At 39.2% G+C, this 20,791-nt stretch overlaps 1 protein-coding gene across 1 annotated transcript in view; it reads right to left on the bottom strand.

Annotated features, from left to right (window-relative positions):
- The window catches only part of syne1a (spectrin repeat containing, nuclear envelope 1a), a 122,161-nt gene that overhangs the window by 46,498 nt on the left and 54,872 nt on the right, over nt 1-20,791 (bottom strand). The window contains exons 64-88 of the mRNA XM_079376216.1: nt 20,617-20,760; nt 19,887-20,051; nt 19,464-19,781; nt 19,209-19,364; nt 17,491-17,661; nt 15,792-16,118; nt 14,226-14,378; nt 13,489-13,656; nt 13,119-13,295; nt 11,293-11,439; nt 11,041-11,166; nt 10,536-10,712; nt 9,720-9,985; nt 7,433-9,596; nt 6,990-7,327; nt 6,745-6,889; nt 6,436-6,645; nt 5,040-5,320; nt 4,574-4,739; nt 4,300-4,455; nt 3,902-4,054; nt 3,219-3,401; nt 2,946-3,083; nt 2,658-2,843; nt 239-361 (exon numbers count right to left, since the gene is read on the bottom strand). Coding sequence (XP_079232342.1) covers nt 239-361; nt 2,658-2,843; nt 2,946-3,083; nt 3,219-3,401; nt 3,902-4,054; nt 4,300-4,455; nt 4,574-4,739; nt 5,040-5,320; nt 6,436-6,645; nt 6,745-6,889; nt 6,990-7,327; nt 7,433-9,596; nt 9,720-9,985; nt 10,536-10,712; nt 11,041-11,166; nt 11,293-11,439; nt 13,119-13,295; nt 13,489-13,656; nt 14,226-14,378; nt 15,792-16,118; nt 17,491-17,661; nt 19,209-19,364; nt 19,464-19,781; nt 19,887-20,051; nt 20,617-20,760 — 6,738 coding nt within the window. The remainder of the gene's footprint in view (nt 1-238; nt 362-2,657; nt 2,844-2,945; nt 3,084-3,218; nt 3,402-3,901; nt 4,055-4,299; nt 4,456-4,573; nt 4,740-5,039; nt 5,321-6,435; nt 6,646-6,744; nt 6,890-6,989; nt 7,328-7,432; nt 9,597-9,719; nt 9,986-10,535; nt 10,713-11,040; nt 11,167-11,292; nt 11,440-13,118; nt 13,296-13,488; nt 13,657-14,225; nt 14,379-15,791; nt 16,119-17,490; nt 17,662-19,208; nt 19,365-19,463; nt 19,782-19,886; nt 20,052-20,616; nt 20,761-20,791) is intronic.

Below are 20,791 nucleotides of genomic sequence, written 5' to 3'. Positions count from 1 at the left end.
AAAGGAATATTTTTACTTGCAAAAAGAATAACTGGATAAAAATACTGAAAAAAACTATTATATTATTAAAAAAAATAATATAATACTAATAATATAAGATTTCTAATTCTTTTTTGTGTATAACTGTGCAGAGGGTATGATTGCATTTGTATCTGACAGTACAAGTATAAGATAAATGAGATAAATCTGAAAAATGAAGAAATGTATTAGTACAAGTTTTTAAGAGCGATGGGCGTACCTGTCTTTGAGCCAGCTGTTCTCTGAGACTGAGACGTGCCAGATCAGGGGAGGCCAGAGTCTCCTGGACTCTCTCTATGGACTGATGGAGGCTCTTCACATCACCCTCCAGTCTCCCCAAGTCCTAAACCGAGAAAGACAAACAATAAGATCATTATGTTCATCCCAAAGTCAATTTGGTTTTACAGAGACAAATATCTGTATATTTTATTAAATATTACATTGAGTATTTAGCAAGAATTACATGCTTTCATAGTGTGTAACTTCAAGCAGCATCAAACTCGATTGCAAAAATAAAAAACTAAATTCTTGAAAGGATTCAAAACACTCTTCCAGGCTGCCATTCAACAGACAAATAGATAGTTCCACTATTAGCATTTTAACACCTTTTTTTTCATAGATCATTTAAGATAAGTGGAAGAAAGGAAAATGATAAAGGAGCCTGTAAGAGTGGTGCTATGCTAAACAGGATTAAAGCTACAGTCCGTACGTTTTGCCTCTTTGTCGCCATCTCTGTTTGAAAACCTGGAATTGCAGTTACTTGCGGAATTATCTTTATTACGTGGGTTGTACTCTGGCACGGCTCAAACATCAGCATTGCGTGACTATGAGTATAGTGTGTATTAGCATGTAGATTTCAATTTCTGTACAGTCTAATATCTAATTGTCATACCATTCGAATTTCATGTTAATAAATTCTTTTAACCCAAAAAGCAAACTATGCTCCCTTCGAACTGGTTGTCTTTAAAATACAAATCTTCTGTAATCCCAGGCTATCTGTAATCAGAAGCACATTTAAAACTGGAATATAATTTAATTTCAGTCACATGTGTTTCATATAATCCTTTCTGGATTACAATCTGCCATCAAAAAGATTTTTTGACATTTAATTTTTCTAGCGGCTGTGAGAAAAGGCTATAAACCATCTGGCACCTGCAAGATCCTCAGGTGCGATAGCCTACTAGCCGGAACAACTTCTTTATGTTTACAGACGTGACATAATGATGCAGTGCCATGATCGAATTTCCCATGAAACCTACCCGTACCACTCAAATTAGAAAACATTATTATAAGATAACCGTTGAGTAATCTAAAGTAAAGCGATAGTTTTGAACACTGGCTGGTTAAGTACTTGCTCAAATGTTGAATTTGGATAATTTTTAACCCAAAAAAGTTATAGACTGCAGCTTTAACAGAAGTGCTAGCTCCCCCTTGTGCCGCTTCGACATAGCTATCGTGATTTTGGCTTCGGCTATTAAAAAAAAAACTATTTCAGTCCACAGCACCCCCAATTCAACAGTCAGACTGCAGGTTAAATCACGTGGGGACCCAGAACCTGAGGAGTTACTGAGATCACAAACCTGCTAAATCACCACAGGGCTCCTGAACAAGACACTAAAGCCCTTTCCCTTCAGAGTGATTTACTTCACACAACGTCAGCTAAATGGCAAGACTTAAGCCCACAAAATACGAGCAGCTCAAGTGGGCCTAAAATTGTATAAAGTGGAGCTTTAAACCAAATCAATGTAGTTCTCCAGCGAACAGTGAATAAATTACAGAGTACAGGCACAGGCACTGTTTGGCAAAATTCCACAGTATGGTCCTAGTTCTGCAGTAGGTCAAGCAGTAAAGAAGGAGAACAAGGATGAAGAAAATGCACAACTATATGCACAACTATATTGGAAAAATGTTTCATAGGACAACAGTTAATTATATACTACACTATTACTATGGATTATAAAAAAATATTTGACTGCAGAATCCCAGAGCCATAATAAATAAAATACATAAATCATCTCGCGAAATCTCTATACCATTACACACACAAACCGAAGAGTGAGTCATATAATTACTCATTTAAACATTTGCTGAAACCTTTACATTTTAAAATGAAAAGTTATAAATCTGGTCTCTAATAAAAAAAGCACATAATTAATTAATCAAATTTATTTGTTATGGCATGCATTAAGCCAGACAATTTATAAGGACTAATTCATAGGCATAGACTGCATGGTTTAACATAAACCTATAAAACAATGTTAAGTTAAAGCAGTGTTGTGAACATACAGCAATCTAATGAACAGACATAAATTATGTCTAGCAAAAAAGATACAGAAAGATGAAGAATTACATTGCTAATCTAACTGGCCACTAGATGGCAATGTTTTTCTAAGATGCAGACTTGAAGCTTGAACCATACTGTGGCAGCAATAATGCATTTTTTTTTTCTTTTAATTTACTGAGATGATATAAGAATAAAATAGCTTTGTAAAAATAATCATAATTCTATTCAGTATGATACATCACAGCAAAATATTAACTAGAGCCAAAAGAACATGGGAACATGCATAGCCCACTGCAATACTCTTTTTTTATCATTATATTACTTTTATGTAGTGTGACATGCTGCTATGTATTACCTTGGCTGCATCTTGTAGCATCAGGAGTCTTGTTTTGGCTTTCTGCTGCAGCTCTTCAGCATGTCTGCTCAGTTCTGCCACCTGCTGTTGTAGAGCATCTGTCTGGACCACCTCCCCCAGCAGTCCCACCCTCTCCACCAGACCCTCAAACTCTCCTTGGAGATCTTCCCACTCTCGCAATAAGGCCTGATTGAGATATATCACAAAATAACATTACATTTCTACCCCAACAGCTACTGAAAATTGTGAACAATTGTGGTCTGATCTGGCTAAAGCGAGTGTCACCACCTGATGGGATCTGATCTGCTCCTGCATCTGAGAGGCTGGACTCCACATGATGTTGGCTGACACCACAGTCTCTGCTTTTTCTGTCCAGTTGAGCGTTAACGTCAGCATTTCATTAAATTCTTCAAAGTTCTTTTCTGCCTAAAATAGAGAAAAAGACCAATTTGTTGAATGCATTTTATTTTTTAAAAAATGCTCAGATTTGAAGAATAAGTGTCAACAAACAGAACTGCAAAAATAATCATTGCTTTCAACTAGGTTTCTCCCAATGCTGACCTTCTGAAGGCTTGTGGTCCTTCCCTCCGCCAGTCGGCTGGTCTGAGCATGAAGCTCAGTCAGTTTACTCAGGCTGGAGCCCAGCTGTTTGGCTAGGAGAGGATTTTGCTCACCAAACTCCTGCACCGCCACATCTAGCTCAGACAGAGCACGACCACACTCCTCTATTTCCTCAAATAGAGTCTGGATTAATAGAGAAAGAAAAATTGAAGAAAATGGCAGAGAAAAATATGTTTTAAGTCGTAAAATCACAATGATGAATGTGTTATAAGAAATAAAATAAAAAATTGGCAGTTTAAATGGATGAAAAAATTTAAAAATGTAAAATGTTGCCTTGGCAAATAATTTAAATAAATAAGTTAAAGTACTAAAATAAACTAAAACAATATAAAGCTAAATATATATATTTAATTAATTACAAATTATTTCAAATTTTCCAAACATAAAAATAAAAAATTTAAAAATAGAAAATTACAAACTAATTTAACATATTAATGATAACATCAGAACACTAAAATAACACTGTCTTATTATGAATTCCTTGTTATGAATTGTGATACATTTAGAAATTAGGCTGCGCAGAAGTCATTCTGAAGCACACTTCTGTCATCATTTGCACTGTGCATTCAGTAATCAGGGGAGAGTCTGTACCACAGCTTCCAAAGACTGTGCTGTATTCATACCTCTGTCTCCTTTTTAGCCTCCTCAATATCCACAGCCTTCTGCTTGAGTTTCAAAGAGATGAGTTTGACTTTCTTTGAGATATCCTGAAGTCTGGAGTTAAAGTCTTCTTTAATATCTCTGCTGTGTTGGACCTCTCTTTCCCGTGCCTGCACCTGAGCAAAGGAGAAATTAACAGGGAAGTTATAAAGTGACCATGCCTATTTTCTGTGATTAAAATCAATATTAGTTAATGGTTTTCTGTTCTTTCTTTTAAATCAGATTAGGCTAGTCTGTTTGGCTGCATTTACATTGCAATGCCTACTGCTAGATCTTACATATTTTACATGCTTACATTAATCCCTCACCAGAATTCACTTGGTACATGTATTTTTGACATTCCTACTATGAATTAAGGTACCTGATCTTCTGCAGAACCCAGAGCCAGCGTAACCTCTGCCAGCTGGGTGCTGATCTCTGAAGGAAGGGTGGAACTGAGGTCCTGGTATTTAATCTGCTGATGATCTGCAATCTGCTCAAGGTTCTGGCGGTGAGACCGCATGCCTCCATGAGCCGTCTAGCAGATATCACAAAAACATACCATACTTATCATGAGCAAAGTAAACTGGGTTGTAGGATGTTAGAATGCGAGCTCTATCTGCATCTCCTCCACTGTATAAGGTGGTTTGCTGTACCTCCAGGTCAGTAAGCAGGTTATCCAGGTCTGCTGTGGGGCTTAGCAGCAGCCCCTGGGTGTCCTGAATCCAGCCTTTCAGCAGGCCCAACTCCTTCACCACTTCCTCTCTCTCCCGCAGCTCCACCTGCACCTGCTGTCTGCTAGCACACACCTGCTGCAACAGACTGAGGGAGAAAAGGGAAACAAAAAAATACATATTATGTAAATGACTGAAGAAGTAAAAGCAAATGACATAAAAGTAGGGTTGGAAATGTTTAAAAAATTACTGGAATAGGTAACTATTCTTCAACATCTGCATTTTTACACAGATGTTTTCAAGTATTAATTAAACATTCATGGAACTGAAAAAGTTGTCTCTATAATTTTATAACAACAGTGGATTTATTATCCACTCTTGAGCAGTAGGACAGACAGAATGACAGACAGAACAGAACAGAGACAGACAGAATGACAGATATTCATACTTGTCATATTTCTCCTGAATGCTCTGAATTTCCAGCAGACATGGATTGAGTTGGTTGTGTTTACTGTCTGTGGTGGATGCAGAGGCATGAGGATGGAGGAAGAGGTTGAGCACATGGTGTCTGAGGAGGGTCAGTGCGCTGCTCTCTCTCTCCACCTCTCGACTGAAGGAATCGTGGTACTCCAGAAGGCTCTGTAGGGCTGCCATACTAGAGGCTTTTTCCACCATGTTGTCAGGAACACGACTGTGCAGGTCCTCACAGACAGCCTGCATTTTCTCCAGCTAATCACAAAGAAATGTGGAATGGGTTACAGATTCTACTGCTGTTCATATGTTCTATAACACTGTAAGCTTTAACATTTATTTTATTGTAAAAAATAAATAAATAAATAATTTTTTTTTGTTGTTCTTTTTATCTATATTTAAATGTTCGGTTGCCATGCTAGTGATGAAGTTTTGAACGTTCATTCAGATTCGTGTCGAGTTTTAGAATCAATCAAAAATGAGTCATTAAGAATTAATGCAGTGTAATTTACTCCAAATTGTTCATTCAATGAATGGTTTGGATATCAGTAACTGGTCACAACACAGCAGCTATCAGGACATCAAGGAACTCTTAATAATGAATTACTGATGAAACAGATGAAAAAAGCAAAACACTCCTTTCTCTGTGCTACATACAGCTTTTAAAGCAACTGAGTCATTCTTACTGAGTGATGTTATATCCTCTGCTGAACAATGAAACAGGCTCACAAAGAAACTACACAGAATTAGTGTGCACTGCCAAAAATAAATAAGAGACAGTTACTGCTAACATGATACTGATATGGCTTGCTCTTCAACAATCTTTTGTATATTAAAGTATTCATGTTCTATAATCATATATATATATATATATATATATATATATATATATATATATATATATATATATATATATATAAAGAAGTACATATAGTGTATTACACAGCATATCCCTCCATCAATGATGTCATTTCCTGTGATCACATTTATGGAAGGAGTGGTGAGTTGGCAACTTCCATGTTGGGCTATTTTCGTATGGACTGTCATTGCCAAGCATTACGTCATTCTCAGGCCATTGCCGGCAACTGATGCACTTGTCTGAACACAGAACCACAGCCAAGATTTATTTAGCTCTACCACAGGTTCTTACTGCTTACAGAATTCTGTTTTTCTTTTCTTTTGGTCTGTTTGTTTACTTAAAAATATGCTATTTGGGCATCTAACAATAATTTTATTGCATTTTATCTGCTTATCAATCAAGTATTGATTTGAACTATTGCATTTGTTTGATTACATTCTCTGAAGTGGAGAATCATAAAAGAGCATCTTAGTGCAATGAGTTGAGAATATCTGTCCCTGGTAAGTTTCCCTACCTTCTCCCTGGTGCATCTCCAGTTACGTGCAGAGTCCTGGAGGGCTTTCACCTGAGCTCGAGCAACGCTGAGCAACCGAGTCCACCGATGGCTCAGTGAACAGACTGACCGAGAAGTAGCGTCTTTTATGGCAGGTTGATCAAACTGTGCTGCTTTTTCTTTCAGGCCATTCAGTGCATCTTCAAGACCCTGAACTTGTGAATCAACATTCTGTAGAAAAAAAATTGAAGCAACAGGAAATATTTAGAAAAGCGGCAATATATCAATGTATTAGGAGTTTGACAAGGAAAGAAATGCTTAGTCATAGACCTGGTATAAACAAAGCTTGTCTTCGGCATCTTGTTCAGAGTTTGCTCTGGCAGTTGTGAACTCCGTCATCCTTTTCTCAACTTCATTCATCTGCCGGATAACTTCATCCGTTTCATCATGAAAGGATCTCCACTGAGTTATGCTTCTAACAGAAAAATAAAGCAAGTGCGTACAACAGTTGTAAAGAGAATATAGATATCAATATCTGTAAATCTATTTAAATGTCAAAACCTCATTAGCATTACCGTTGCAAATTGTCTTGACGTTGTTTTAGCTGCTCAAAGATCTCTGTTCCCTTGTGATACGAATCCTCACATTGTTGCTGGATTTGCTTCATTACAGTAGGGCTCAAAAAGTCACCCATTTTAGGTACTAGACCTTGCATTTCTTGCATCGTACATTTGACAGTTTGTTCCCGGCCCGTTATATTTTTTAAGTCCTTGAGGCAGTCTGAAATTTTCTCCAGGTCTACCTCTTGTGGAGCATGCTCAAGCAGAGCACCAGCGTCCTCAAACCACTGCTGGACAGATTTCAAGAAATGGTGGTATATCTGGAGCAGAGACAAAATAGTCTGCAAGGCCACCTGAGGATACACATGACATTTTAAAGAAACATTAATCCTAACTTCAGTATTTCATTATTCAGTCAGAAAACATGGGCAAACTCTCAGGAATTAATAATATCTTACCTGTTTGGTGTTGACAGCTTGTTGAAGATCATCCTTCAGCTTTGGAATATCCATTAAAGTGGTTTCAAAGAGTTTTGGAAATGGCTTTTTGTCATTGAAGTACTTCTCTTTCTCTTCATTAGTCATATATTCTAATAATCCAAACCTAGATTTCATTTGTTCTTGAAGTGCTGACAGTGACCTGACCTCCTCCTGCACAATTTCAATTTTTGCTTCTTCAAAAATTAATGGATATCTTAATTGATCCCTAAGACTCTTGAGCCAGTCTATTGATACTTTAATATCAGTTTGAAAATCCTTATTTCCCCTAAAACCTCTCTCACATTCTTCTATGCGTGTATTAATCTTTTGCTTTAGAGTAAGTAGTTGTTCCTCCCGGAAGATAACCTGAGTCTTAAGGGTCTTTATGTCAAAGTGCTGGTTGAGGTCATCATTTTGTGCTTTGAGACCCTCTGGATAGGAACTAACCTCTTTAAGACATTTTGATAGGTTGTGTAGAGTAGATAATCTCTCCATGGCATCTGCCTCCTCATCTCCTTTGGAGTCAAATTTGCCAAGGAGTTCCTTAAATCTAGTAATGCTATAGTCCATTTTCTCAATAACTGCTCGATGCACATTTAATATTTTCAATGTTTTACTTAATTCTTTCATCTTACACTCGATCTGCTGGTTAAGACTGCCATGGAGATGAACTAGTTGATCAATGACTTCAGGAGCATATGGCTGACCCATGATAAGGAAATCCTGAGTTTTAACCCTAAGATCTCTCATTCCCTGAAAGAGATTTGCAAGACCTTTCATGAGATCTTCATAACTGCTGTGCAATCTTTCGCCCTCCTCTACACTTTGGTTGGCTGACTTCATCTCTAAACCATCACACTTCTCCTGAAGTTCCTTCAAAGCTTTTCGAGTGACATCGATGAGGGACTCAAACTCCCTGCGCTCCAAAAGCACTTGTTGGATCCTTTCGCGTTTCTCTCTGATCAACAACAGCATGTCATTATATTGTTGTGGAAGGCCATTAAGTTTCTCATCCAGGTAGCAGTGGTCAACCTCATTTAAGGTGGGAAGAATCTCCTGCCCTGCCCTTTGGACGATGAGCAAAAGGTTTTCATACTCTGAAGCATGATCAAGGAGCTGTTGGTATTCGGTCAACTGGTTCTGAAGGTCTTCATCATTCCGGCTCAGGTCAATAATTGGAAATGTAGCTACCTCTGCTTGTTTCAGCCACTCGCAGATCCTGTCAAGGTCTACTTTAAAGTACTTGCGAATGACTAGTGCTTTCTCCAGATGCTGCAGATGCTCCGTACTCTTCTGCAAGGAAGCCTCGAAGGTAGCTTGCAACTCCTCCAACTTCTGAAGGGTCTCCTTCTTCTCCTCATTGGTGGCATCCTTCACTAATTCTCGTCCTTGTACCCAAAGAGACATGAGCTCCACCTGATATGCTCTTAGGCTGCTGGTAAAATTCTTACAAGTTGACACCTGCTTGTGCAGTACATTTGGCAGGAGCGCGACATGATCATCTGCAAGAGCCCTCTGCTCTTGCTTCCTGATCCATTCCGCTGCTCTGTCGAGGGCTTGTAGGAACTGCGTTTGTTCTGTAAACACTTTGTTAAGACTTTTACGATACTGAGCAGCCTTAGTTCCAAGCAATTCTATTTCTGCCTGTGCTTCCTGGACCAAAGTCTGCAGTTTCCTCCTTTCATTAAGACCTAGGCGAGAGGAAAGACTATTGGCATCGGTCACGGCCTCTGCCAGAAGCTTCTGTTTGGCCTCCAATTCTGCACAAAAGCTCAAGTGATCAAACAGAAAGCTTTGGGCCAAATCTGGAGGGGGGCTAGTCTTGAGAACCTCAGACAGGGATGGCTGCTGCAACTCAGCCCACTCCTGAGCCTCCCGGAAATGGTCCTCGATTTGACTGAGTTCTTCCAGTGTTTGCGCTGAATCTTGTATTTTCTGCTGGACAAGCGATTCCACCTGGGTCCAACGTTGCTCCAGGTAACCCACTTGCTCCTTAACCAGCTCTCTGTCTTCTAAGCTCAGACGAGGCAGGATCCCATGCCTATTATTTCTAAGGTCATCGAGCACACATCTTTGGTCCTGCAGGTCTGTGGATAACTTCTTTAAGGCATCCAGACACTCAGCTGTGCTCTCAATATCTCCCCTAGAAAAGATTTAGTGCTTTTGTTAACAAAGAGAAGAATGGCTGACAATAATGTCGGAAGAACACATGGCAACTATTAAACATAAATATGGTGTGCAAAATTTGAAAGGAAATGTTGCATGCCTGGCCAACTGATCCCATTTCTTGGACAGCTGGTCAAACAACTCCTCCACCATACAAATGCAGTCATGATAGTCCCCGCTCCTCTGTAGATCCTCCTCTTTCTGTTCCAGCAGCTGTGCAGCCTGTCTGCCCAGATCCAGCCAAGCACAGCGCAGCCGCCCAACTTCCATAAGCTCAGGGGACTCCTGACCAGCCGTTAGCCTATTGATGCTCTCTCTCAGCTGGGTCAGATCAACCTGCCTGGCTCGCATCTCCTGGATAAAGTCCTTTGTGGCATGAAATATGGGGTGTTATTAATAAATGCTGCCTGTCTTTATTTGATATCCTGCCAAATGGACAGCTCTTGATGACACCCTCTGTCACTGGTAGAGAGTGAGCTTTGAGGTAATTGGGGTTTTCATTCAATCTATTGTTGACAATTATCATCCAGAGATGGTAATATGTGCTATTTTTCACACACAATGAAAGGGTCTGCCTGGACGCTGTTATTACAGGCACTGACAAATCAATTCACACATCCATAATTACACCCAGATGAGTAATCTGGGGAGAAATCTTTATTAATGAATGAAGCTTCCTGCCAGAAAATGTAAGAGAGGGCAAAGCTCACCAGAGCTTTCAGCAATACATAATAGACTGCATCTGATTAACTGATATACTGTAGTGTACAGATAATGTACAAAACTTGTGCATAAGATATTAATGTAATATAAAATTTGCTGTAGTGTTTTTCAAAAATCTCATGCTTCATACAAATGCGTAATAAATTTTGCTGTCTTCTAATGGCTGTCATCTGGACACAAATCTGTCGCTTACCTGAGCCTGGTCCAGCTGATTCTGTGCAACCTTTGGCTCAAGCTCAGCTGGCCTCCTTAACATGCTCTGGAGGAGTTGTTCAGCCTCAAGAAGACGACACTCAATGTTGGAACGCAAGTCTTTGATCTCTCTCCAGTTATCTGCTAGTTCTTGAGATTCCAGCATTCTCTCCTCGATCTGCATTGGGTGGAAAGTATAAATATTTTCCAACCAAATCTATGGGTTTTGTTATGTATTTTCATATTTTAAAATTGAAAGTCTGGGTATGGGACAATCTTAAACCAATAAAAACTATACAAACATCTTTTGAAAAGTAACAAAAAGACATTGTAAAAAGATTTAGAGGTTTTATGTAAGGAAAAAAAGTTTCTCTGGGGAATGCAAAAACAATTTTTTCCTCCTATCAGCCTTTAGCAGCTCCATATAAAAGTGTCTGTAGTTGAAGCAACTAAAACCTAAAGTTAGAAAACTTTAATGTATTCTTAAAATTCTATTTATTACTCACCTGAAGTTTGACCTGCTGTATCTCAGCAGCCGTCTCTCGTACCTTCTCATCAGAAAGATCACAGGTGGAGCACACCAGCTGCAAATAGGTGCTAGCCTGTTCCTGCAGAGTTCGTTCCTGCTTCATCTGATGGGATATTTAAGAGACCCCCAGAGACCCCCCCAGAAGAATTGATGATAGAGTCTGGCTTTCTTATAACAACTTCATTGTGCCACTTTTGTGTACATGCACAAAGCAACATAAAAAGTATACCTGTGCTAGCGCCTCCTGTAGGCAGAGTGTTGCATGTACAGGAAGCTGTATCTCCTCTTGTACATTTGAAAGCCACGTCTGACACTGTTTCAACGTATCCCGCAGACTAACATGTTTCTGCAGTTCCCGATTCAGACTCTGATACACCTTCACAAACAGACAAATTTTTGCCTCAAAACTTCAAAAAATAACCACACTGCACGAAGTGGGCAAAAGTAATTAGCTAAAATTGAAACACCACATACAGAAGCCATAACTGAGCCAATTCAAAATGTAACATTTAAATTATGCACCTCAAAGGGTATTTTAAATAATCCTTAACTGTATAAAACAGGAACAGCATGACTCTGACATATTTGAGGAGCAAAACAGAAAACGACACGAGTGGGGCATACGGTTAACCATGCTAAATCGGGTCAACATAAAACAAAGCCTATTTGACAGGTGTTGAATGCTCTGGCATCCCTAATCCCGTGAGCAGAAAAGCTGACGCTGATTGACATTCTTAATTCTCAAGTCCTCGCGGGGCGCAGGCAACGACAGGCTTGCTTTGGCAGACAGCAGGAGTTGGCAGAGCACGTGTAGACTGAGAAACTCATTGACCAGACTGCCAGGTGGCGGGATTTACCGGATGGCATTGTTCTGGCAAGGTTGGCACAAGATGTTGGTACGGGGTATAAACTAGCAAACCAGAAGGGAGGGGTTTTATCAATGTCTCGGCTTGTTTTGACAGAATTGGACTTGATGGGCAAAATAAAACTGGCACGGGGAAGAGGGCGAGGTATTAATAGACTGGGTGGTTTGCTCAGAGACTGACTTAGCGGGCAATGTGTCAGATGGCAGAGAGTAGATGCCATATTAGGGGTGCGTGTGATTAGGGTTCTTAGAGGAAAGCAGGTGGCAGCTTTTGGTAGGATACTGCAAGAGCTGGAGTAGGGGGGAAATAGTGATTTGCAAAGGGGGTATATGTGCTCACTTTTATTGCCATGGGCTTTAATGATACGCTTTCAAGGAGAAATGATTTCTTAGTGCCTCCTGATGGGTCTCCTTGTAATGACACTGGCACGCAGAAGTCAAAATGTCAAGCACATTTCATTGCCAGACATCCCTAGTTTGTTGACTGCCTGGTAATGGTTGTTTAATCTGATTTAAAAGACAAATACACTGGAAGGAGAATTTTGTCAGCACTTTAATGGACCTGTGCAACTAGGAAGCTAAGCAGGGTGGATTAAAATAATCAGGAGGTTCTGGAAGAGTGGCAGAAATTTGGCACACACTTGAGCTTGCTGCTGGAACAAAGATTTGATGTGAGCAGAGGACAATAAGCAATTACACCAGCACAATGACTGGAAATCATACATTTAATGAGCACTAAAACTTCAAAATTTCAATATGGGAGAATTTACTGGGATAATAACGGATAATAAATCAATCAATCAATAAATACATAAATAAATATTACTATTATTGTTCATTGTTTATTCAATTATTATTATAATATAAAATAAATAAAACTGCACTGCACTTGTCATTTTCAACCACGCCAGAGGCATTTTTAAAAATTTCACGAGTTGTTAAATGTCCATAACCTCCGCCCTCGTGTGGCTGATAAGACATAATTGGCTGCTTTTAAACAGCTAGTTGATGTTTGCAGATATTTTTACAGGGCAATAACGGATGCACCCTTGTGTCCATCATTAAAAGTCACATAATCACACTCCTGCTTATATTAACTGTGAGTCTTTATATACTGTTGTAGGTATATATGCACAGTAAACATCGGCACAATGCTGGTCTTGTGCTGGTGTGTTGGCAAGTAAACTCACACGCTGGGCAGTGCTGCAGATGGCAGAGTAGCTGTCTCTAGCTCCCTGCTGGTGGTTCTGAATTTGCTGGCGAAGCCGAGCCTGAAGGCGCTCGCTGCCACCGGACAACAGCTCCTCTCCCTTTTCCTTAAGTGTAGCCAAACGCTCCTCAAAACCCGCTATCTCCTCCATAATAGCCTGAGATGAGATAATTTGTGCAAACATAAATTTAAACAAAAGGTTCTCCAAGTAATATATTTATAATTTTGTGAATACTAATATTAACTGAAACTGTAATGACAACTTTTTTTTATGTGGGTAAACAAAATGCAGATGTGTGTTTGGTTATTTATAGGGTTCTGCTCTTCCGTGAAGCTTTGTGATTTGTCACCTTATGTCTGGCTAGCTGCTGAGTGGCAGCTTCCAGGCCACCGCCTGATGACGGGTCAGGAGTCACCATCCTGCTGGACATCTGCAACAGCCAACGCTCAATTTCCTGTAGATCTTTGTGGTAAGCTTCCTGTTTCTTCACCTGGGCCTCCAATCTGTGAACGTGGGTCTAAGAAAATATATTTAAATGACAGAAATGATCAAGACATTTGCAAGCACTCACACTGAAGCACATATATAAACACACAGCTGGAAACTCTCATGCTATTAAGAGCTTCTGACAGCTGCAAGCATGAGATGAATTATTGGAACGTGGGTATTCATAGCACTGATTGCAGGGTTAATGGATGCCATCTTGGAGGAAATAGCACATAAAGCCTCCAAATTAATATTCAAAATTTTAAAAGGGAAATAATCTACACATTCATAGCAAATTGTTTCTCCCCACTCTTTATAATTTGCAATTTAGTTTTAAATGATTATATATGTATATGACTGTTACCCTTCCAAATTGCTAAAGCAAGCATTGATATGTAAATGTTGGAGGTTGTACATTATATCACAGCATGTTTTGAATTACCTGTTTTGCTGATTAGTGTCTATAACATGCTAGGTGGACTGAGCAGTGAGCTTTATGTGCATTATGTACATTAGCATATATAACTATTTCACAACAGCAAATGTCTTCTATGTTATGTTGCATTTAAAAGATTGTTTTTGTAGTCTTTGTGAGCGCACCCTTGCTGAGCCACACAGCTCCTGGTAGTCCGCCTGTAGTCTGGTCATGTTGTCTGTGATGGAAGGGGAGTGGAGGAGGGTCAGCAGAGTTTCTCCTTTCTCTAGCATAAAGCTCACGGCGGAATCACGAGATAGCAACGTCTGCTCTACAGCCTGGACACAACAAAACAATGAATACACATACACAGATATTCATGGATTATTCAGCAAGGACACATTAAACTGATCAAAAGTGAACACTTTGTATTGTTAAAAAGATTTCTATTTCTAATAAATGCTGTTCTTTTGAACTTCAAATTCATTGAAAAATCCAGAAATCCAGTGAAAATAATAAGAAATGTCAGCAACACTTTAGTATAGGGAGCAATTCTCACAATGAACTAGTTGCTTATTAGCATGCCGATTATTAACATATTGGCTGTTAATTAGTGCTTATAAGGAGCATATTCTGCATGGCCATATTCTACATCCCTAATCCAACCCAAAACCTAAACTTAACAACTACCTTACTAACTATTAATAGGAGTTTATTGAGGCAAAAGTCATAGTTAATGGTTTGTTGACAGCGAGAATTGAACCTTTAAATAAAGTGTGACTGAAATGTCACTTGAGCACCAAATTAGCATATTACAATTATTTCTGAAGCATCATTAAGGACCAGGCTGCTGAAAATTCAAATATGCCATCACAGGCATAAATTATATTTTAAAGTATATTATTATATGTCATGACACACTCTGGAGAAGGGAACGAGGAGGCAAGGAACTACTTCCAAACTTAGGGTTTTATTAACAAAACTCAGGAATTGCTGGAAATACAGATGAACATGAAATGATGATAGAATGACGATAAGACCAGACACAGAGGCAGGGAAACATAGGGCTTATGAAGGGGAGACTTAACTAGATAATTAATAACACAGGGCTGGGGACTAATAAACTAATCAACCAAAACCAAGTAAGGGCATAAGGAAACACAGGGAGCACGTAGAAACACAAGACACAGGGAAACAAAGTGTGACATTATAATAGTAAACAGTTATTTTAAATTTTAATAATATTTCACAATATTACTGTTTTCTGTATTTAGCAGCCTTCATGAGCAAATTTGACTTAATATAAAACTGATTTATATATATATATATATATGTATATATTTACCTATATTTTATATTTTTAAATTATATACATATCTTAATGCTTGCAAAATATCACTGACAAACCTACCGATTTTAAAAATAATAAGGGGGGCTACCACTTTTGTTGACAGCTCGAGATCGAGGGGTGAGAACCAGAAGGGCGTAAGTGACATTTTTGGTGAAATTGAGATATATACATCAAATGAAAGCTCTTAATGAGCTCTTTCTACTGGCAAAGGTACTGTCATCCATGAGTGTACAAATTTGTATTATAAACAACTGAAATCAGTACACAAAGTCAGATCAAACTATGGTAAAAAGTTTTGTTTTGGCTCTCCTGTAAAGTTGGTGAAATGTCACTTACGCCATTCTGGTTCTCACCCCTCGAGATTTCATATCAGTTAAAGACCATGAAACGAATAATCTACCTTGTACTTGTTCAGCTGGGCTTTTCTCTGGTAAAGTTCTGCTTTGGGTTCAACAGTGGAACAGAGAAGGGCTCGAGTCTCTCTAAGCCACTGCATTTGGCTCTTGTAGCGCTCTTGGAAATCTTTATAGAGCACAATGCTTCTTTCCAGGGTTGCATGCTCTTCCCGTAGCCCCAGAAGAAGCTCTTCGAGCTGTGATCGGCCTGTTTGCACTTCCCTCTCTAGCTTGGATGCTCCAGGGTCATCCAAAAAGGAAACGGCCCGCTCTGAACCCTCTCGAAGTGTTTTAAGCAGGCTGTGACCTTGATCCATGTCCCCCTGTAGAGACTGCGGGTGAGAGAGTCTTTTAAACAACGATCGAAAGGGTACAAAAAGAACAACAATAACAAACAAAAATCAATAATTTAATGAGCCACTGGAAAGCTATTTATGCCTTCCCCAGTGTACAACAAAGACAAGTACAGAATTTCCTGTTTCTGACAGTTTCTTATCCCCTCTATTCAAGTGGAGCTTCAGATTTTGAGAGCGCTCCTCTGAAGTGGACTTTTCTGATGGGTACTTTGAAGCCTGACAGGCTTCTGACACCTGTGTGTGGAGACCCGGTGAGGCCCCGGTTAGAGATATGAGAGGAAGACCCAATTACCCAGGCCTTAGATCGGGCTGCCGCAGCGGGGTTTCCCCAGCAACGACTGCACTTGGCCCCTCCTACTCCTTTACCTTTAAGCGGAAAGCTTCTCTATATGATATCAGCCTCTTGTCTCTACAAAGAGCAGAACATGAGAGCTGGACAGCTGGATCTGGAGCTACTGCTGCGGTACTGACAGAGAAAGCAGCCCCAGTGTTTTAATGACCATCTCCACACACAAATAAGGAAATGAGAAGTTAGTGATGCGAAGAGGTGTAGGATCCAAGGATAATTGGGTAAAGAAATATGACCTGGCGATAAAAATGTACACTTAATTGGCTGTTTATTATTCACAAATACATGCATCTATACCATTGACATTACCGTTTAATGGAGTGGTAGTACATAAAACACAGATAGCCTCTATATGACTTTGCTATTAGTATCTGTGTGGCGCTATTGATCTTGACAAGGATTATATGCACCAAATGAGTAGTATATGTATATGTGTGTAAAGGAAGAGAGTGTTATGTGATGTTGAAGCTGCAAGGGTATTGCATCAATTACACAGTCTGTGCCAGCAGGTTCCACAGACAGACCGTTCCTTCATATCTGCTATCACAGTGGGGGAGTGTGTGAAGTGGCTGTGTGCGCGTGTGCACGTAGGGTGCGATCGCGCTAAAGCTTTCTTTTGCTTGGTGTAGTAGACATATTGATCATATCCTTAAGAAGACAAAGAGACTCGTACATGTGCACACACAGAGACACACTGGATCTTACGATCTCAAATATGAGTGCAAAACTGTGCCAGGCCCACTGAGAGTCCTAGTCTGTGGTGTGTGTGTGTAATTTTATCAGGACAAATCAATAGCTGTTAAACCACAGGATAAAAAGGGGTGACAGTTTCATCTGTTCATCTGATCCTTAAAAAAAAAAAATATTGAATTTATATATAAATATATATAAAAAATGTATATACATAATTTTTTTCCCTGTGGGTTTCTCTTTTGTATGTACAATTTACATGGACATGCTATGTACAGTAATATTTGTGTTTCACAAATAAAACCATACCTCTAGCCTCTTCATCTTCTTTTCCATTGTAATGCGATCGAGAGCCTCTGTCCTTTCGGTAATGATTTTGAAATTCTTCCTCGCAGTGCTCAACCAATCAGAGAAGGTCTTGAGAGAATTTTGAGCCTCTGTGATGTTCTGCATCTCTTCCTGGAGCTGTTTGAGTGTATCCTGAATGACGGAAGAATAAATCAAAAGGCTCATTGTCAAGAACGTTTGGAATTCTGTCTCATCAGCATGAAGTGTTTTGATAGATCCAATGCCGCACACTCGCTAGCATTCACCGCTGGGGGCTTGAGGCTAAGCTATTCTGCCGTATTCTTCACTTGACATGCAGATCCCTCATGCACGTGGCACCAATTAACGCTTTTGCGCTGTGCTGCGCGCACACCTATCTGCAGAGACGTAATAGCTCTTGACTGCAGTGCATGTGGCGGCCTGTTGTTTCTCACACAATAATTACACGCTCTATTCAGTGTCGCAGCCAGGGTGTGTGTGCATGTTAGAGAGAAGTGGTCAGGAAGGAGAGGTGTTACAGCAAGTGTTAAAAACAATTCTGCTGCTTCCACAAAAGCAGCTGCACCGATTGATGGGCAAGATTGAATCCTATATTGTTTAATTACAAGCTAAGGTCTCAATGTGGGCGAGATGTTGATTTTTGTTGATTTAGACTCATCGGTGTGCTTTGGCAGCAATGTGAGAGGTGAGTCAATGACACCAGGTTCTATTAAAAGAAACGTCATTGTAGAAACAGAATATCAAGTAGAAATTTAAATTTGATTGAACTGAAAATGTTTCATTATTTAGCTAATTTAAAAACAGACAATACTTTTATAATAATGATAAATAATAATAACTGCAATAATTTTTCCATATAAAAAATAAAACAACTGGTCTATTGCATTTCTGTTCATATAAGGTGGCTAATATGAATTATAAGGGAAGAAAAAGGATGAAAATATAGTTTAAAATGCCTATGCAAAACAAAAATACCAGATACTGTGTTTATCATTATTATTTATATGCTTTTATAGTATTTAGTAATGTGTTGAATTCTATTTTAATTTTTAATCATTTTGTTATATGTATTTTTATTATTAGATTGTATTTTTATTAGCTTGGTTTTTATTACTATATATTTCATTTATTTTATATCAGTTTTAGTACTTTAATACTTCTATTGAAACTTATTTTATTTAAGTTAGTTGCCAAGACAACATTTCTAATATTCAGTTTTTTAAGTTTTATTTTATTTCAGCTTCATTTCAATTAAAAAAAAATCAACAGTATTAGTTGTAATTAACAATAACACTGATAAAGAGATTGAGCGAGGATTTGGGGAGAAAATTGAGAGATCCTCAGCGTAAACCAGAGGAATAATTAGTGGGATATTGCTCAACCCATGCAAAATAAGGCTCCCAGATTGTAAAACCACAGCGTCTGTTGTATTTTTCACACTGCAAGAGCAGAAATGTTTTTTTAAATCCAAGAACCTGCAATATGAATATGAATGTCATGTGTCTCTATAATTAAAAGGACAATTCAAACACCAACAGATAAAAACAATGATGGAAAATGATTACATTTAGAAAATATTTATTTTATGCACATTATTTGTGAAAAATTTGTAAAAGGACAAAGGCAGCTTACTGAATGATCCTGCATACTTTCCTGATAACTAAGTGCATAAAAATTGCAGATGTACAAGGCTGACTTGCCTGTATCTGTAGAAGCAAGGCATGGTAGCAGGCAGTGAGCTGGGTAACCCTGGTACTGATCCGACCACTGACATGAGCATCCTCGATGACTTGCTGTGCAAGAGTACTAAGGCCTTCCACCTCTGCCTGACGCTGAGCAGCCTCAATCTGCCACCTCTGAAATAAGGGAATGACAGGAAAAGGTCAACATATATCTACATGAAACCAGAGTTCTATAAATCTGAAACCATCAGGCAGAAGTATAATGCATCATACCTTAAGGTGTTGAAGCTGGGCCTCCTTTGCAGTGACATCAGAGCGACGGTGGCTTCTCACCTTAATTTTGAGCTCAATGTCAACCAGCCACTGGTCTAAGCTTTGGAATAAACCTTCTAGTTGCTGAACCCTTGCGAGGGCCTGCTCTACCTGGACTTTGGTCTCGCCAAGCCGGTCTTGGTACCCCTGCCATTCCGTCTGTGCTGTTTCCAGAGCCCGATCCTCAATTTGAGGGGCACCCCATGGAATGACTCTTTCTCGACTGGCAAGAACTGAGCTGAGCAAGTTATGTCCCTTAGGGCAATGTGACTGGAGCATCTGGAGACATTATTAGACAGAAAGAGTAAAAAGTAAAGATTAGGTAGAGCAGAATATTTCTTTCCTATAATATTAAAGCCGTAAAAAAGATAACGTTATATTAACCTGCAGTTCTTTTAATGTGTTCTCCAGAGCATTTACATCTTCATCCAGGGGTGAGAGGAGGGCCAAACTGTTCTGCTCCTGCTCCAGCCAGTCTTCAAACATGTGCAGCCCACGCTGGTACTCTTGATGGAGCAGAACCAATTCTTCTGCCTTACTGACAGCAGCCTGAAACACCAGCAGAGAATATTATTTCAAATTTATTCCAGTAGAAACAGAGAAAAACAGAGCATAACACTTTTTTAGCTGCTTGGTTCCAGAAGTATTTCCCCCATTCTTTTTCTCCATAGAGATTAAAAACTTCAATAAAAAATTTTGAGCCACAAACCACATCAACTAGATCCATAGATATATATATAGTTCATGTGCAATCCTGGGAGGTCACTGCTTGGTTCTTTGGCCGCAAATTCTGTTTCCATGGTAACAGAAACTTCTCTGATTGCTGAATGATCTTTTCAGGGTTATATTTGGTGTAGCTCTTGTAAAGTGTAAATCATGCTGATTTATGGCTTCTACAAAAACATCACTGCTCAGCAACTTCAAAGCTCATTGTAGGTCTGTGTTGAAATATTTATGTTATTGTTAAAAATCTATTTCCCTGTCAGCAGGACTCCATTGTTGCACTCCATAACCACTAGTTGGTTTCATAATTTTAGTTTGTGCTGAATAATTCTTCTTGACCACTCAAAACAAATGTAAGCACTTGTCTGCTGCCTACAGTTCCTTGGCTTACCTTGGCTTTGCCTTTAATGGCTGTATATCTCTCACTGAGTTTCTGGATCTCCTGTTGGGTGGCTGTATGTTCAGTCATGTTGGAACCCTTGGTTGCAATGGTCTCTAAAGGGCTAGAGTGGCTAAGAACTTCCTCATAGAGGAGCTGTACAGAGCATAGCAATTAAAGTAATTAA

The sequence above is a fragment of the Barbus barbus genome (assembly GCF_936440315.1).
Source record: "Barbus barbus genome assembly, chromosome: 24".
In the NCBI taxonomy this organism is placed as follows: domain Eukaryota; kingdom Metazoa; phylum Chordata; class Actinopteri; order Cypriniformes; family Cyprinidae; genus Barbus; species Barbus barbus.
The sequence above is the reverse complement of the archived record's forward strand: the minus strand, read 5'-3'. Positions and strand labels throughout refer to the sequence as shown.